The sequence below is a fragment of the Podarcis tiliguerta genome (assembly GCF_965153285.1).
Source record: "Podarcis tiliguerta genome assembly, chromosome: 8".
Taxonomy (NCBI): Eukaryota; Metazoa; Chordata; class Lepidosauria; order Squamata; family Lacertidae; genus Podarcis; species Podarcis tiliguerta.
The window spans coordinates 17,661,396-17,679,761 of NC_139541.1; the positions used below are offsets into that span (position 1 = coordinate 17,661,396).

At 47.7% G+C, this 18,366-nt stretch overlaps 2 protein-coding genes and 2 long non-coding RNA genes across 9 annotated transcripts in view; 2 read left to right on the plus strand and 2 right to left on the minus strand.

The window, feature by feature from the left end:
* TTLL10 (tubulin tyrosine ligase like 10) overlaps nt 1–4,899 on the plus strand; it is a 200,223-nt gene extending 195,324 nt beyond the window's left edge. For all 5 annotated transcript variants that reach the window (XM_083453766.1, XM_083453767.1, XM_083453769.1 and 2 more), the window contains 3 exons: nt 423–539; nt 2,926–3,019; nt 3,993–4,899. In XM_083453766.1, the coding sequence (XP_083309892.1) occupies nt 423–539; nt 2,926–3,019; nt 3,993–4,822 (1,041 nt within the window). In that variant the 3' untranslated portion in view covers nt 4,823–4,899. The remainder of the gene's footprint in view (nt 1–422; nt 540–2,925; nt 3,020–3,992) is intronic.
* Nucleotides 2,049–2,999, minus strand: LOC310684015. The gene is made up of 2 exons (XR_014514654.1): nt 2,884–2,999; nt 2,049–2,621 (listed from the first exon to the last, which is right to left on the minus strand). It is a non-coding gene; the product is annotated as an uncharacterized lncRNA (long non-coding RNA).
* An 892-nt stretch (nt 4,900–5,791) lies between the features above and the next one.
* Nucleotides 5,792–18,324, minus strand: TNFRSF18 (TNF receptor superfamily member 18). 2 transcript variants are annotated; one of them, XR_014514552.1, is made up of 7 exons: nt 18,001–18,324; nt 14,053–14,169; nt 13,184–13,271; nt 12,469–12,566; nt 10,663–10,785; nt 6,689–9,455; nt 5,792–6,588 (listed from the first exon to the last, which is right to left on the minus strand). XR_014514552.1 is itself a non-coding variant. In XM_083454343.1 (6 exons), exons 1-6 carry the CDS (start codon nt 18,134–18,136, stop codon nt 9,322–9,324), a joined length of 696 nt encoding a protein of 231 aa, XP_083310469.1. In that variant the 5' UTR covers nt 18,137–18,324; the 3' UTR covers nt 5,792–9,321. The 2 variants fall into 2 exon arrangements, 1 of the variants encoding a protein (XP_083310469.1); XM_083454343.1 differs by having other exon boundaries at nt 5,792–9,455.
* On the plus strand, nt 9,363–12,020 carry LOC310684029. The gene is made up of 2 exons (XR_014514667.1): nt 9,363–9,477; nt 11,673–12,020. It is a non-coding gene; the product is annotated as an uncharacterized lncRNA (long non-coding RNA).
* Nucleotides 18,325–18,366: the final 42 nt, after the last annotated feature.

The window sequence follows — 18,366 nt, forward strand, 5'->3', positions numbered from 1 at the left end:
GGCAGGGTATAAATAAAATTTATTATTATTATTATTATTATTATTATTATTATTATTATTCTCGGCCATGAACCTCACTGGGGATGACCTTGGGCCAGTCACTGTCTCTCTCTGCCTAGCCTACTTCGCAGGGTCATTGTGAGGATAAAACAGGGTGGGGGAGGACTATGTATGCCACCTTGAGTTCCTTCAGGGAAGAAGAAGTTGGGGTGTAAAAATAAATAAATATAAACCATGAGTGGGCAAGCGTCTGTGACTTCCAATGGGTCTACTCTGAGTAGGGCTGAGCTGGGGACCATCTGAGGACTGCACATAAGCGGATCCTCTAATCTAGATCTTTTGTGGCTGCCCCTGACTCGCAAGAGGTCTTGTGGGGCAGGGGGAATCTTTCTGGGATCATGCCGCCCTTCTGTGTCTTTCAGAAGAGAATGAAAGAGATTATGCTTCAGTGTTTCCTGGCGGTCAAGTCCAAGCTGGAGTGCAAGATGGGCTACTTTGATCTCATTGGCTGCGACTTCTTAATCGACGAAGACTTCAAGGTACAGTCACGGGGCCGCATCCTCGGCTGAGTGGGCCGCGGATCGAGAGGCGCGAGTCTCCAGAGTCAGGGCTTGAGGAGGACAGCTGAGGGACTTCTCTGATGGGTAATGAACCCATAGATCTAGAAATGGTGGCTGCATGGGGTGAGCCTCCGGGTCTCTCTGCCCAGCCACATCCCCTCACCACCAGCCTTGCTTCACACCTGCCCTGAGAGTTTTGGCCTGGCTGGAATGTGTCCTTGAACTCAGATCATGCCTCTTTCTTTCCTGGGTGGAGGATTGAAAGGGGCGTGTAGAAACCAGAGGTGGAATTTGCACTCGTCACTTTGCGCACTTTGTCCCTCTGGACCCACCCGCTGCTGGCCTCCGGACGTTATATGGCGTGGGTATACTAGAAGTCGTGGACATTCAGTGAAGCTGAATGTTGGAAGATTCCGGACGTACATAGTGCATAGTTGGACTACGGAACTCCCTGCCACAGGAGGCAGTGATGGCCACCAATTTGGATGGCTTTGAAAGAGGATTAGGCAAATTCATGGAGCAAAGGCTATTTCTGAAATCCAGGTAGCTCTATAGGATAATAATAATAATAATATAGGTCAATGAACTTTTCTTATTATTGACCCACTGAAATTAAGGACCACGACACACTTTGATTTCAGTGGGTCTACTCAGAGTAAATGTTTGTTGACTACAACTCTTTGATGATTGATCATAATAATGGATTTTATCCCATTTTCGTTCCACTCAAAGTAGACTCGTTGAAACTAATGGGTATGACTAACTTAGGTCCATTCATTTCAATGGGCATACTCTGAGTAGGGCTTGTTGCTCACAACCCAATGATTATTAATAGAGAAATACAAGAAGAGAGATTTGTGTTCTATTTTAGCCCTACTCATAATAGATACATTGAAATTGATGAACATGAGAAACTTGGGTCTGTTACTTTCAGTCTACTCTGTGTAAGACCTAGGTGGATATATGATTTATATGCCATGTATTGCCCAAATGTTTTCTAAGCAGTTTACAAAACACAAACACAAAAAACAATTGCACTGCATTGTTCAAAATACGGAATTATTTTAAATATATATATCGTAGGCAAAACCCACAGCAAAACTATCCTATTTAAACATTAAATGGCCATGATGAAAATGTGCAATAGAAGATCCCCGTTAAAACAACACAGCAATTAAAACTGGATATTCAGGCCATGAGGTCAAAGGACATCATAATCTTCATTATCTTCAGCACCCAGTTAAATAAATTATAGCCACTTATGATTAATTCAAACTACATATGAATAAAAACAATTCTATATGAGTCAAATGTTTTGTGGATATTTTTCACACTTCCAAGAAAGCCACCGCTCTCCTGAATCCACCGCTGCACTGCTCATTTTTTTCACTGCTTGCAGAAATATATGGCTGGAACTTTCCCCTTAAACCCTTAGCTTCCTTGAACTTGTTTATATAGCCTCTGTTGCAACAGGAAAGATATTTTGGGGGGAGGCGGTTACGAGAGAAAATAGAAATGACTTTAGTGCCCCCTAGTGGCAGTCATAAAACATTTTGACTGTTCAAATTGGAAAACGGAAACAAATTGTGGGGAAACAGAACACAGAATCATTAAACTGTGGAGTTGGAAAGGACCCTGAGGATCATCTAGTCCAACCCCCTGCAGTGCAGGAATATGTAGCTGGATTGAACCTGCAACCTTGGCATTATCACCACCATGTTCTAACCAAGTGAATTATCCAGGATCAACAAAACAGGGATCACACACATGCCTTTAAAGCACGTCGCTTTCCTCAAAGAATCCTAGAAATGTTAGATTGTTAAGGGTGCTGGGAATTATAGCTCAATGAGGGGTAAACTACAGTTTCCAAGATTTGTAGGGAGCCACGTGCTTTCTTTAAAAAACAAACAAACCTGTGTTGTTGCACAATAATTCTCTTGCAGAGACTTAGATCCAGGATTCAAAAGCAGGATCCAGTGGATCCTGAAGCTTTAAACTAGACGCACACGTCAGCCCTGATTTGCAGCCTGGATTTCAGGGCCAGAGCTGGAGATCTGGTAACTCAGCCTGTATGCAAAGAAACAAATGTGTTTCCTGTTAAGTTATGGGTGAACATATCAGATGACACAGCGATTCTTCAAACAGCTCTTGTTTATTCAGAGGCCAGAACAGAACTGAAGAGCTCAGTCAGCCTGCTTATATAGAGCTCCAGTACAACGTTACTGTAGCAACTTTCTAAAACTATCCAATCACTGAATGTCACTTTTGATCCTTCATTTGCATAACTATCTACAGTATCCCCCTGCTGACCCAGGGTGAGAACTTCAGTACATAACATTTCCCCCATTTTTTCCTTTTAAATCAGGTCTGGCTCCTGGAGATGAACGCCAACCCTGCCTTGCACACCAACTGCAGCGCCTTGAAAAGCATTATTCCCACGGTGGTGAACGAGACTCTGGGTAAGCAAAGCTGAGCAGCCATGGAAGGGTTCAGGAGCACAGAAGCAAGCCTACTCCTCCATGAACAGAGTTGACCAGGTGCCCAGGGCTCCCATAGCTTCTATAGCTGTGTAGGGGACCCAGCGCCAGGCATAGGCGCTGTCAGGCAATTACCCAAGCTCCCAGGAGGGCTTCGACTGCCGACCATCCCATCCAAAGTACCAGCTCCAGCCAGCTGGACCTGGCACTCTTTGTGAAGCTCTCCTTTGACCAGTGTTGGTGCCCAGGTGGCTGTAGACCGGCTCCTAGGGAGGAGCGGGTGGCACTTTGGTCTAAACCACTGAGCCTCTTGGCTTGCCAATCAGAATAATAATAATAATTATTATTATTATTATTATTATTATTATTTATTATTTATACCCCACCCATCTGGCTGGGCTTCCCCAGCCACTCTGGGCGGCTTCCAACAAAATATTAAAATACAGTAATGCATCAAACATTAATAATAATAATAATAATAATAATAATACATTTTATTTATATCCCGCCCTCCCCAGCTGAAGCCAGGCTCAGGGCGGCTAACAACAATAAAACAGTACAAAAGTACAGCACAAACAACACTCTAAAATCATTCATTATAAAATTAATTAAAAGCTTCCCTAAACAGGGCTGCCTTCAGTTGTCTTCCAAAAGTCTGGTAGTTGTTGTTCTCTTTGACATCTGGTGGGAGGGCGTTCCACAGGACGGGTGCCACTACCGAGAAGGCCCTCTGCCTGGTTCCCTGTAACTTGGCTTCTTGCAGCGAGGGAACCACCAGAAGGCCCTCGGAGTTGGACCTCAGTGTCCAGTTTCTGAAACATAGCTAGCTTTGGGCTTTGCGTTTCAGAAACAAGAACCAGGTAAGTTGCCCTTAAAGGTGGAAACTGCATTGGGTCTCTCCCCACACCACCCCTATTCCTGACTCTCTGTCTCTCTCTTTGTGGGCCTTTCCCAGATCTGGCCATCGAGATTTTCACCAAGAGCCAGAAGATTCAGAACATACTGCCCTTGGAGTCGCTCTGCCACTTTGCCCTGCTGTACAGCGGGGTGGGCACAGACAGCAACCAGTCGCGGCCCACCAAGAGCAGGACGTCCCTCCGCTCTCTCAGGAGCCACCGGTCCCTCGCCGAGAACAGCAGCTTCTGCAACAGCACCTACAACATGAGCCCCGGGCGCCCGGCGGAGAAGCAGCCGGTCAAACCTCCGGAGAAGCCAGCCAAGGGCGAGGCGCCAGCCCACTCGGAAGGGGTCACCATCGTGCCCAGCAGGGGTGTCCCCAGGAACACTTTGCCCATGCCCCAGATCCAGATCTCCATCGTGCCCAACCTCGCCTGCTGCCCGTCCGTCAAAACCATCCTCCGGGGCAACCAAGTCTGCAGCAGCGGCAACCAGTATATCGTCAAGCATGTCCCGCCGGCCTCGGACAGGCACCCGGAGGCCGAGGGCGACGACGAGAGGGCCAGAGCCGCTGGCCTTGCTGTTGCCGGAGCGCCCTCCAAGGACCGGTCCTATGCGGCTTGGTTCCAGCAAACGTTTGGGTCCAAGTTCCTGGCGGCCAGCGGGAACGGGGCAGGCAGCCCCTTGACCAGCTCGCAGATGGTCTCCCTCCATCTCCAATCCAGCCTCCCGCCAAGTCTCCCGGCCTCCCAGGAGCAAGCCAAGCCGCTGCGCCAGCTCATGAATTACTCCAAGATGCCCGGGGAGAGTGGCAAGGCCTTGGCAGCGGGCCAGAGCAGTGGCGAATCCCTCCCTGAAGAGAAGCAGCTCTCTCACCGGGGCTCCTAAAAGCAAGATCGCTTGTGTATTTCCAAAGCCCTCCTTCTTTTTCCTATAAAGGACGACGAGAAAAAAAAAACCCCAAAGCAACCTCGGTCCTTGACTTCTTTCAGCAATTCTAAAAATGGAATCTGTGGCATCCCTTATAGGATGTCAAAAATGATTGGTGTTGGGTTTTTTGTTTTTCTTTTACACAAATTATTCTTGATATGTTTTAAGGGAGAAGAAAAGGCTAATAACAAGTAAACCCGACACAAATCCGGAGTGGAGTCGCTAAGACGGTTGCAGCCAAGCTGGTGCCAAATCTGTTGCTCTGCTTTCCTTGGACTGCATCAGCGAGGCTGGGAGGGAGGATCTTGTTGTCTGGGCAGCCCAGGACCAAACTGCCCAGGCTTGCACCCTAGGGAGGTCATTTCGGTGCTGCTAAGGCAGAGGTTTGACTTCACCTCTGGAGGTGCACTCCATTGTCTCTCGAGACAAGAAGAAAAGAAAACATGGTGTAAAAAAACATGCATCTGCCCATAGTCAAGACCTAGATTAATTCTGGGATTTTGCTTGACTCCTGTGCCTTCCCTTTGAGACTGATATTCAGGGTTGGGGTGGCAGTAGCATGATGGAAACTGACACCCTTGCTCTCTTTCCTTCCCTGTGTGATGTGGGACATGCATTAACGCCCTGCTTGATCATTCGTTGAGCAGAGCACAGAATCGCAGAATCATCAAATTGTAGAGTTGGAAGGGATCTTGAGAGTCATCTAGTCCAACTCCCTGCAATGCTGGAATCTTTTGCACAACGTGGGGCTCAAACCCACAACCCAGAGATTAAGAGTCTCATGCTCTATACCAACTGAACTAGCAGATGAGTAATATGGTTGCATGCCACCCCAATCTCTGAACAATGCCAGATTCCAGGGCTACCAAGTGCCCTTACCAAGGTCTGTGTTTCCTTTTGGACAACGAGGCACAGCAGGGACTGTGGTGTCTTTATGATACATCGTTTATTGGCACACATATACAACCTTGAGCCTAGGATGGGTGGAAAGCTTTGCATTCCAGGAGGGTCCTGCCTCTCCCATGGCAGCCAGCGTTGGATTCAGACTGCCAGCCCACGTTGTGCTTGCAAACTGCTTCCTAAGACGCCAATATTTTTCCTCTTGCTTACATCAGCCCCTGGCAATTCTGAAACTCTCCCCTCCCAACTCTGCATTGTCTTATGCTAACTACCCAGAGTGATGGCTACCAACCTAGAAGCTTTAAAGAGAATTATATAAAATTCATAGAGAAGGATATCAGATGGCTATGCTCTGCCTCCAGATGTAGAGTACAGGGTAGAACTTTTTATTTGCATGCAGGAATTCCCAAATCCCAGCTCCAGCAGCATAGCATGGGGGAGGGGCAGAGGGGTAGTGGCCTGGGGCACAAAATTCTGAGAGGGGCACAACCAGGCACCCCCACAACAGGCTCTCCTATTGAGGGCATGTGGCTGAGCTCCCAATGCCTTCCAGAGCCACGGGGAGGCAAGTCACGTCCGGGCCAGGCTTTCGGGCCTGGGGTGGTGCCACCTTCTCCTTATGGCCCTTAAAGGGATGTCTACATGCCGAGCTGGGAGGCAGCAGAGCCGCCAAGCCGAGAAGGTGCACAGCCAACTACCACCAGCAGCGGCAGCCATGTGTCTTGCACTCAGCACACACACACACACCCCTGGTGCATGCTTCCACCCAACTGCCAAGTCCACCCAATTGCCCTGCCCCGGCCCCAGCAACCCACACTATGCCACTGCCCTGGCAACTGCAGGCAAAAAGGAATCATGCTTCCACCCAGCTGCCCAGTCCACCCAATTGCCCTGCCCTGGCCCCAGCACCCCACGCTATGCTACTGCCCTGGCAACTGCAGGCAAAAGGGAATCATGCTTCCACCCAGCTGCCCAGTCCACCCAATTGCCCTGCCCCGGCCCCAGCACCCCACGCTATGCCACTGCCCTGGCAACTGCAGGCAAAAGGGAATCAGGTCACTGTTGATGGGAGGGTTCCTTGTCCGTCTTACACTCTGGAGAGCTGCTGCCAATCAATACATCCTCTACACTGACTGTCAGTGCCCCTCCAGGCCTTCAGGCAGGGATGTCTCCCAATTCTTCCTGAAGATGTTTATAATTGAACCCAGGACCTTCTGCATGCAAAGTTCATGCTCTGTCACCGTGTTACGTCCCTTCACATAAGGCTGCCTTATACAAGTTAGACCGCTGGCATGTCTAATTCAACATTGTGTAAGCTGATGGGTAGAGGCTCTCCAGTGTTTCAGGCAGGGGACATTCCCAGCCCTACTTGGAAATGCCAGGGATTGAACCTGGGACCTTCTTCACGCAGAGTAGATGCCCCACCACTGAGCTGCGGCCAGTGACGCACCCTGCCTGGCCAGCTGCCCCTACTGGGCCTCTGTGTAAGCCAGCAGTCCAGCTTGTGACCTCGCACCATGAAATCCTCTCTTTAACAAAACGCCAATAGAAACGTATGATCTTTACTCAGGTTGTGCCCAAACTGTTAACTCCACCTTTCATAGGAACGCAGGCAGCTGCTTATCCCAAGTCATACCAGTATTGTCTTCACTGACTGGCAGCAGCTTTCTGGGGTTTTGGACAGGGTCATTCCCCTCCCTGCCTGGAGATGCTGGGGATTGAACCAGAGGCCTTTTGCATGCATGCACCGGACTGTAGCCTCTCCTTCCTCACCTTATTGCTTTTCTCCCCCCCCCCCGCCCCCCTTGTGGAAATGCCAGCCCCACCTTTGGGAGATTAACGCATCTTCAGAATCTGAGCAGGGTTGAAAGAAGCTCTTTGAGAGTGCGCAAAGCACACCCCCAGCTTCCAGCCGGGTAACAAAACCATCCTTTCTTCAGACTGGTCCTGAAATTCAAGTGGGGAAAACACCTGAAGCCGTGAGTCACGGCGAACGGTTGAAAACATTTTAAAGAGGCACGCACTCCGTTGCAGGGCGTTTCAGAGAAAGGGAAAGTGCCCATGAGGTCACCCGCTATCACAGTCGCGAATTTCCACAGTCTCTTTACTAGCAGCGGAAAGAAAGCAACGAGTGAAGCTGAAGCTTTATTGTTTTAACGGAGAATTGTCAGTTTCACAAAGGAAGCGCAGCTCAAGGCTCTGGGGTTGTCCCTCCCCCTCTTCCTTTTCTAAAAATTAAGAAAAGAAAAGGCGATTCTCGTTAAGAGATGGGGGTGGCACCGCTGCTTTGGCGATGAAAGCAAACTTTCTTCCCTTGCGTCAGAATTGCACCCTTTGAAACAGTGGAAGAAGCAGCGGAGTCAAAGAGAGAAAAAAACGCCTTCAGGTTTCCCAAAGCAGGTTTCTCGAAACAAGGAAAGCTCACGACAACGGCCTCCAGAACAGAGCGTGAGGAGGGACGTCATTATGGGGGTGGTGAGATAAGCAGAAAAGCCTCCAGGCAGCCTCCAGTTGGAGATACACATTTTGCCAGAGGGTGGGAAACAGCTCAGGGGAATCCTGTTAAGATTGCCATTTTGCAGATTCTAAGCTGAGTCTTGCTTACCAAACAGGGAGAGGCTCTTAGAGAGGGGGCCCCAAGCCAGGGACCCCCAAATGATTTAGACTACACCTTGCCTCACCCTACGGTCAGGGACAATGGGCGATGTTGCCCACAACATCAGGAGGGTGCCAACCAAGGGAAGGGTGACCTAGGCATGAAGGGCATGTCATTCCATGTCTTGCCACCCCCACCAATATACATAGACAGGGTTGCTAACAGGCCGGTCAATTGCTGATCTGACCAGTGAAATGGCCTTCTGAGCTGAGCTAATCCTGCTCAGAGTAGATCCCTTGAAGTTAATGGGCAAGACTGGCTCAGGTCCATTCAGTTCAGTTAGCCTGCTCCCAGTGAAATGTAGTTGGAGATGACCCTCCTCTCTCAGAGAACCAGAAATGGAAGTCTGGGAAGTCAGATTCTGCAAGGCTCCGCCCACAACCCTCCCAATCACATTCTGGCTCCACCTCCAATGTACGCCAGACTCCGCCCTGCCCTCTGGCCCCGCCTTCCCTGGCTCCATACCCATGGAGTACTCATAGGACCAGTGTTTTTGTAAAACAAAAAATTGGACGTCAGCTGCCCTACGCACGAGGATGTCTCCTGCATTCTCCATCTTCCAAACCCTGCCTAGGAAAGCGAGGTGGGTGGCTTGTTCCAGCAGTTGCAACTGGGGATGGGTGAATAGGGAAAGCGGGGTTGGAATTGCCATCTCCTGGAGATCTTTCCTCATAGCCTGATTTCCCTAGCCAGCAAGGAAAGCTTTCATAGTCACAGGGTGTGGAGCAGGTGATCTGATCTAGAGACAGCTAGTAGCAGTGAAGGAGCCAACCTAAACAGCTCAGGTGCCCCAAGCCCCATCATGCTACAAGAAAGAGAATAGCTGCCGTTCATATAGTTCAGCCGCCTAGATATTGCGGGGCGAGTTTTGCACGTGCTTGTGGATTTGCCCCAAGTTCTTTCAATGGGCCAAAGAGATCTGTGAGGCCTTCCATTTGTCCATGTTCTCCCCATGCTCTTCCTCTGGGAACTGGCAGCTGCAGGTGTCTTCATGATGAGATCCTAGGAAGTTTGAAGGGCGGACGGATTCAGGCTCTGCGGGACAAAGGTACCAACGGTAAGACAAGGAGGAGGGATGTCTGAGGACCATGTTCCTTCCTGGGAAATGTGGCACGCCTCAGAGGTGGGCGGGGCCAAAGGCCAAAGTGGGTGGAGCAATGAATGTAAATTTTACCGTCACGCGGTAGGTGGAGTACCCTCCAACCAGGAAAGGATGGGTGAATGGGCACAAAAAATGAGGACATGCAATAATTAAACCTGTGGTGAAGGGGGAAGGAGGTGCTGGGTTCAATCCTGCTGGGTGCTGCTTTGATAGCACATTCCCTGCAAGGAAGCCCTGCCAAAGCAGGGACTGCCTGCATCTTCTGTTTCTCCTCTGCCTCATAACCAGCCCACCTTCTGTCAGGGCCAGATCACTCTGGGTGGGACAACCCAACCTGAGTTGACTGGGGCTGTCTCTCCACTCAATGCAGGGTGATTTGGTGCTGGATCCGGGCTTGGGTCAGATCCAGAGCACAACCCTACTGGAAGCTAGCATAGTCCAGGTGTCATGGACCTGTTGGATGCAGAGGAATGGTGGTGGTGGGGAACCAGCTGGGGACCCACTAAGGGAAGAAGGCTCAGAGACTGGGGACTGGTGGTGGGGTGACGATGAGTGGTCAGAGGAAGAAGATTGGGAGGAGGAGGAAGAGGTGTTGGAAGAGGTAACAGGGTTTAGTGAGCTAGGAGAGTCGGTGGCAGAGAGAAGTTCAGAATCGGAGGCAGAAGCTGAAACAGGAAGAGGGGGAAGATAGGCCAAGAGGCAGAGATGAGTCAGGCTGGTGAAGAACTGCAAGTGTCACCCCCTTCTGCTGTGACAAGCTTCCCTCCCTGCTTGTCTCCCAGAACCAGAAGAGGGCTGAAATGGGTGGAGGAGCAGCAGGCTGCAAGCAGGCTCAGTCTCTGATTACTTGGAGGAAAGGCCTAGAAAGGAGGGGACTTAGTTGTGGGGAGGTGGGGGCTTTCGGTCACAACAACTGATTCCTGGGGTAAGACCTCCCAGGGACGAGCTGCTGTGCTCATTAGGCCTGACACTAAGCCAAGTCTGTGAGGATCGTCTTTTTGCTAATTAGTGCCAACTTTGAGCACTGTGATTTACTGCCGGCTTGCCCTTTGGCACTAGGCTTTCGACTGATACCGCCATGGCTAGGTTAGGAGGGAACTCTGGGTGGGCACCAGAAGGGGGTCAAAAAGCTACACTGACCTTCCACCAGGGGCAGTTTCTTCTTCTGTGTCCATACGCAGATGATTAAAAAGAACGTCAGCAGGATGAGAAGAGAGAGGCCCATTGCTGTCACAATGGTCAAGATCATCGTCACTGTGGAATCTAAAGAATCAATGTGCATAGATTTATGTATTTATAAGAGCATTATTTTACCACCATATCATAAAACACCCGGGGAGTACTCAAACATAAAACACCATTCAAATAAATAAAAAAAAACACATTAAAGTGACTGGCTGCTAAATAATAATAATAATCTGCTGCATAGACCTGTTGACGGAACTTTGGCTGAGCTCCAACTCCCTAGATGGGCTTCAAGGGCGCCATCTAGGCTGCAATACCAGCCACCTGAGCATTCTATCAGCTGACCTCCCAAGGGCCAATCCCAGCACACCAGGCCCTATATAAGCTCAGAACCCGACGCCTTATTCCTCATTCCTAGCGTGAGGACACTGCAGAACTCCCTCCTCTCTGCAGCAGGCTTTACAAACAAGCACTAGATTTTCGAAACAAGGAAGCTGAAGAAAACACTCCTCCGTATAATTCATTCTCATATATTTAATCCATTTTGTCTGATTTAATTGGAGTTTAATTGGGTTGAGAGTTTAATTTATAGAATTTGGAATTACTTTAATCTTACATAGCATTTTAAGAGGGTAATTTATCTGTAATTAATCTGTGTTCATAATTTATATTTTCTAACCCTCCATTTCATTGATCTTTTCATTGGTTTTTTCTCATATTAATCTATGTCATTATTTTCTTTCTTGAGTATCTACAGATTTAAATCTTCTTATAAAAAAGGAGAAAAAATATTTGTTTAAAGGTGTCCCCCCCTTTTTTCTTTTTAAAAGTTAGGTATTATTTTATATACTCTTCTTTACTCTGTTATTAATGGGCTCATAATAATGTAAAAGATGAATTAATGATATCTGTTTCTAGGACATTCTTTATTTAACAATATCTTTTTTCTCCCCCTTCGTTTTCAGGTTTATTGATCAGATAGGCACTAACATAAAGCAGTGATGACAGCCTTTACCGAAGGTGTCATGGGCTTTGAAAATACTCGAATTCAGGACGAAAGGGAGAAACGTGCTAAGAGGAAGGCACACTTGGCAAATCTACACCATGATCAACTCCTGCCCGGAAACCAATGTCCCCACTGTGGAAGGACGTGTGGATCCAGAATTGGCCTCCACAGTCACTTACGGACTCACTGTTAAAACTGTGTTTATGGAAGACAATCTTACTCGGCTATGAGTGATCGCCAACGAAGAAGACCTGTTATACATTGTGATATTGAAGCGTATTTATGAACTTAAATATATAAAACAAAACAAACACCGAAATGTGTCTTTAATATTTGCTGCCACCTGCAAGAGAACTCTCTTGCTAGCCGGGACCATCATTCCTGCGCCCCAAGAACACCCATCTCTGTGTCTCCTCGTGGACATCTTTGCTCCTGTCCCCAGAATAACACCCAGGTCACCCTCCCATTTTCACCCCCTGCATGGGCCGCGTCAAAAAGGTGTGTCTCCAAGTGTGTGAGATTTGGCAACAGCCATAATTGGAATCCAGTCCCGCTGTGTCCATGTTCTCCCTGTGTGTTGTATTCAGTGCAAGCTGTACTCAGAGTAGACCCACTGAAGCGAACAGGCACCACAGACAGATTCATTCATTCATTTCAACAGGTCTGCTTTGAGTAGAACCGTGTTGGAGACAACTCTGCGATTCCCATGTGTAGGTCTTTTAGGCCCATTTTGGATCCAGAAAACAGAACCGTACCAGTTTGCATAACTACGGTGACGGGTCTTGTGTCGCCACATTCCACGTTATGAGTTGTGTTCCCTGGTCGTCGAACTGGAAGCCCCAACGTCTTGCAGCTACAAAGGAAGGAAAGAATGATGGTTGGAACTTGGGTGATGCGCTCAAGGTGTGCCACATCTTAGTGGTCGAGCATTGGTTTTGCTTGTGTCTCCAGGCTTGGAGAGTCTCCTCTCTGAATCCCTGGAGAGCTGCTGCCAGTCAGTGTAGACAACACTGAGTTAGATGGACCAATGGTCTCTCTCGGTATGTTCCTATAATAAAATTAAAAGGTAAAGGGAGCCCTGACCATTAGGTCCAGTCGTGACTGACTCTGGGGTTGCGGTGCTCATCTCGCTTTATTGGCCAAGGGAGCCAGCGTCCAGCTTCCGGGTCATGTGGCCAGCATGACTAAGCTGCTTCTGGCGAACCAGAGCAGTGCACGGAAATGCCGTTTACTTTCCCGCTGGAGTGGTACCTATTTATCTACTTGCACTTTGACGTGCGTTCGAACTGTTAGGTTGGCAGGAGCAGGGACTGAGCAACGGGAGCTCATCCTGTCGTGGGGATTCGAACCGCCAACCTTCTGATCGGCAAGTCCTAGGTTGTGCGGTTAAACCCACAGCACCACCCGCGTCCCTTTCTATAATAAAATAGCATTATTATTATTTATGCTGCAAAGCAGAGAATGACTTACTTTGCCCAAGGTCTGCAACAGCTGCCTTTGGCATCAGAGAAAGTTCCATTAGGGCATGGACTGCAGAAATATCTGAAGTCAATAGTGCCTGGAAGAAGGAAGAGGGGAGGTGGTTACTTACTGCTGAGAGGCTCCCAGCTGTGCTTTTACTCTTTCTAACAAAGCAACATTTTCTCTATTTCTGCTTAGTAAATCTGTGTACAATCACTACAAAATAGTTTTCAATAAGCGGCGAACTATAAAATTGAGTGAGATGGTATAACAATTCGGAACTTTAAAAGAAGCCAATACAGTATGCTGTTCCAAAAAACCCCTAGTAAAACATATTTATTATTATGTATAAAATTTGTATACTGCCTTATACACATCGACTGCAGGGCGGTTCACAACATAAGATTACAATATACCCCCCGCCCAAAATGCATAATGAAAAAATAAAAACAAAGACAACCCAATAATTCTCCCCCTTCCACAATATATTTTATAGGGCATTAGATGTCAGTCACACCTATTGTTCAGGCTCAGAACCTGGCAGACCCCACAGGCTCCGCCCTCAGATCCACCACACCCTGCCAGGCTCCACCCTCTGTCCTGCTACACCCTGCCAGGCTCCTCCCCCTACTCTATCACATTCTGACAGGCTCCAACCCCTGGCCCACCACATTCTGCCAGGCCAGACTCCTCAACCTTGCTAGGTTTTACCTCTTGTCTGTCTTGTCTTCTATACACTGTTAGACTACAACTCCCATCATCCCTGACGCTTGGATCTGCTGGCTAGGGATGATGGGACTTGTAGTCTCACAACACCTGGAGGACCCAAGGTGGAAGGCCTGCGACTTAGAGCAAGAAGGGATTGATGCAAGGGTTACCTGAACATCTCAGTTCCTGCCCTTCTGGGCATGTTGGCAGTGCCCGGCATTGATGGCATAGCTTGTCCTTACAGCACTTCCCACCACCACATTTGCCACAGGATTTTGGAGGGACTCCTGGTCATGAAGAAAGCACAGGTCAAGCCAGGTGAGCAAGGAAAGAGGACTATAAATAGATATTTCTTTACAGCTGCCCCTTTGAGTCTATGATGGGCACTGTGGCTTAGCCGAGGCCCTGGGAGAAAAATACAGCGCTCCATTGAAATCAGTTAACCTAAGTTATTTTATTTATTACAGTTATATCCTTCCTTTTTCTCCAAGGAGCTCAAGTAGGAGTACATTGTTCCCCTCTCCTCATGTAATCCTCATAACTCTGTGAAGTTGGTGAGGCTGAGAGCTTTTGGCTGTCTCAAGGCCGTGTGGTGAGCTCCATGGCTGAGTGGAGATTTGAACCCTAGTCTCCCAGGTCCTATTCCGACATGCTAACCACTATGCCGTAATGGCTTTCCAGTGTGCTCTTTAACTTCAATGGCTCTACTCTGAGTCCTCCGGCAACTGCAGCTTTGAGGAGATTATGAATCCACACCCTCGCCCATGCCGTGTGGGTTGGTGGGCACCAGAGCTTGCCTCCCCGCTGAACCCTACAGGGACATCTCTCTTGACAGCCTTTGATCACTGGTTCACAGACTCCTTGGGAGATCAAGAGAATCTCCTGCTTGGACTACTGCAATGTGCTCTACGTGGGGCTACCTTTGAAGGTGACCCGGAAGCTGCAAGTAATCCAGAATGCAGTAGCTAGACTGGTGACTGAGAGTGGCCGCCGGGACCACATAGCACCGGTCCTGAGAGATCTGCATTGGCTCCCAGTACATTTCCGAGCACAATTCAAAGTGTTGGTGCTGACCTTTAAAGCCCTAAACGGCCTCGGTCCACTATACCTGAAGGAGCGTCTCCACCCCCATCGTTCAGCCCAGACACTGAGGTCGAGCGCCAAGGGCCTTCTGGCGGTTCCCTCTTTGCGAGAAGTAAGGTTACAGGGAACCAGACAGAGGGCCTTCTCGGTAGTGGCACTCGCCCTGTGGAACGCCCTCCCTTCAGATGTGAAGGAAATAAGCAGCTATCTTATCTTTAAAAGACATCTCAAGGCAGCCCTTTTTAGGGGAGTTGTTAATATTTAATGCTGTATTGTTTTTAACACTTGATTGGAAGCCGCCCAGAGTGGCTGGGGAAAATCAGCCAGATGGGTGGGGTATAAATAATAAATTATTATTATTATTATTATTATTATTATTATTATTATTATTATCCCAAACAAAGACCAGCAGAGCCAGAAACGCCATTGCCTCAAAGAAGCCAACAGCTACAGAAAAAGGCACTGGTCGCTTAACTGGCCTGAAGGGGCACTCAGGGGGTGGGGATTCCAGTTAATGACTACCTAGCCTTACTATAAATCCTCAGCTGGTTACTTGAGGACTTTGCTGAGAAGACTTGGGTGACATGTCTTGCCTTATGGGGTGCTATCCGTGGTCCTGAAGCCTTGCCAAACTACTGGCCGCTTCTTGTTTCGGCCATCATTCTTAGTGGAAGACATCCCTGTGGATCATGACACGCCCATCCCTTGGAATGGGACATTACTGGGGGAAGGGGAAAGATGCTGACTACCAAACCAATTGGAGCAGTATGGAAACGGAAATGTTTCTGCCCCCTGGAAACAGCCCCAAATCCCTCCCTCTTTTCATGAAATTATTATGGCCTAACCCAGCACTAATTGCTCCCACTTAGGCTTGCAAATGGACACCTAGTGGTCTATGGCAATAAAGAACTACACCAGATGTACCCCTTTTGTCCAGCGGAAAGTTAGGCATGTTGGTAGTGTATAATTCTTATTTTCAGCTCATGCGGTTTCAATGTTTTGGTCAATGGGAAATGTTTAAACCACCACATGGCTCAATAGTGAAATGATAGATAATATTAGTTGTTTTAAATTGTTCTAATGTTGCTTTTAATGCTGTAACCCACCCTGGGACCTTAAGGTGAAGAGTTCGTAATAAACTGATCACCATCACGATAAATAAGACCTGGAAAGATAGAAAAGAAGGAGGCAGCAGGATTGGGTGGCAGAAAGATTGGCAGTCTAGGTAGAATAGATTGGATAGCTAGATTGATATACACAGCAAGTAAGATTAAATTATATAGAGATGGATAGAAAATTCACACCGTTCAATAAACAAAAGGATAGAAGGTATTGATAAGAAGACAGGTTGGAATATTGTAAGTAAATAGAATAGATTTAATGAATTGACAATGATATATAGAAATGGTAGCTAGGATAGTTGTGTAAAAAAAATAGAAACCAGCACACAGGTCAATAAACAAAAGGATATAAAAGACTGATAAGCTCTGTAAAGATGGAGAAAAAGGAGAGGGTACAATAGGAACAGATCGGATAGACAGATAGGCATGGGATTGTAAAGTTATGGAATTATAGGTAGAAACTAGCATGTGGGTCAATAGACAAAATGTAGACAAGATTGGTAAGGATAGCATAGGAAGATAGCTAATAAGGCAGATAAAATGACAGATAATGCATTTGACAGAATAGAAAGGGAGATGAAATAGATTGAACAGATAGGTTGACATTTATAGTGAAGAGGATAGTTAAGTTATGCAAAGATAGAAAAACAGGATATATAAAATAGGTAGACAGGCTAGAATAGGTATGATGGATAGGATAGCTAGACATTACATCAGCTATGGCAAAGTGTAGTTCTTAGGAAGTTCTCAGTATTACAAATAAAATTATCTCAGTGAACTTTGGTTTAACCACTGAACCGCTTGGCCTGTCTTATGTAAGAGGTCTTTCTGTTGCTTGTTATGCAATAGTTCTCTTGAACCCTGAGACGTGACTTTGGAAATGGGAAGACACATTCCGAACACAATGGTATCTTTCCTCCCAACCATTGGGCTCATTTTCAGGGTATCAAGACAAGAACACCCTAGCTGAAGCCTCTGGCAATGTCCTAAGCTTCACGTTGAAAATTAGTGGTGATCCCCTGCAGTTGTTTTTTAAAAGATGCAGGAAAAATGAGGGGTGGGAATAATTTTCACAAGTCATCTGCTGGTTTCCTAAGCTTAAGAATGTCAATTTGACATTTAAGCTCAGCAGGAGTGCAACTGCTTTGCATGCAGACGGTCCCAGGTTTAATCCCTCGCAACTCCAGCTAAGGTTGGGAGATACAACCTGTCTGAAGCTCTGGATAAATACCTGCTAGTCAGAATCAGTGATGCTAAGCTGCATGGATCAGTATAAGGCAACTTCCTATGTTCCTATATCTTAAAGGAAGGGCTGAACTCAGTGGTAGAACTTTGCATGCAGAAAGTCCCCAGTTCAGTTCCTGACATCCCCAAGGAGGGTTGGGAAAGACCCCGTCTGAAACCCTGGAAAGCTGCTGCCAGCCAGTGTAGACAATACTGAGCTGGATGGATCAACAGCATGACTTGGTTTAAACACTTTCTTATGTTCCTACGAAAGGCTGAGTCAATAATTTGGGGACTACCTGGGTAAAGATCATACATTTCTACTGGGAAAGACCCCCTGCCTGGTACCCCAAAGAGCTGCTGCCACCCAGTGTTGACAGTACTGAGCTGAATGGACCGTCCTATGTTCCTACGCTGCAGTGGGACAACTGAAGTGAGGCCTCTGAGAATACTAGGCTTTTACTTCCGAGAATAGCTAGCCTCAGAATCTTCAAATTCAACAGGGCCTTGGAGCATATGCAGAGTGCCATCTCAGTCAGACATTCTTTAGCATTGCAGGGGGTTGGACTAGATGACACTTCTCGTTCTATGGTTCTATGAACTCCCCTGGGCTACAAGAAAAGAGCTATCAACCAAGGCAGTCCAAAACACCAAACCCTAAGGAATATGAAAACTCTGTTCCAAACTTACCGGCAAGAGTTGACGAGCAACAAGGTCTCCCTTCCTGTTGACCATCAATGGTGGTTTGTGCTAGTTCCACACACAGCCAGAGCATCGCCAAGCAAAGCCAGCGGCCGTCTAATCTGGGGTGAGATTTGGCTTCCATTTCCTTCAATCCTCTGTGGGGGATGGAGGCTCACAGTTCTCCCACAACTAGCCCTCTGGTGCTCTGGCTGGGAACGCTGTGCCTGTTAAGGTCTGTCACCTCTTCTTCCCCTCTGTCTCCCTCTCTCTTCTTTCGACACATTTTTGTAGCAAAGAGCAGCCCACGTGTTTTCTGTGGAACGAAAGCCATGTCATTTCCTGTATGGTGTGTCCGTATGGCCCTCTCGTACC

What these genes read in the sequence shown, in the direction of transcription:
- TNFRSF18 (XM_083454343.1), bottom strand. Translation starts at nt 18,136, where the DNA reads ATGGAAGCCAAATCTCACCCCAGATTAGACGGCCGCTGGCTTTGCTTG. An exon ending in GCAGGAACTGAGATGTTCAG is followed by an intron (nt 13,272 to 14,052) that starts GTAACCCTTGCA and finishes TCCTTCTTCCAG; the next exon opens with GCACTATTGACTTCAGATAT. An exon ending in TGTTGCAGACCTTGGGCAAA is followed by an intron (nt 12,567 to 13,183) that starts GTAAGTCATTCT and finishes CTTCCTTTGTAG; the next exon opens with CTGCAAGACGTTGGGGCTTC.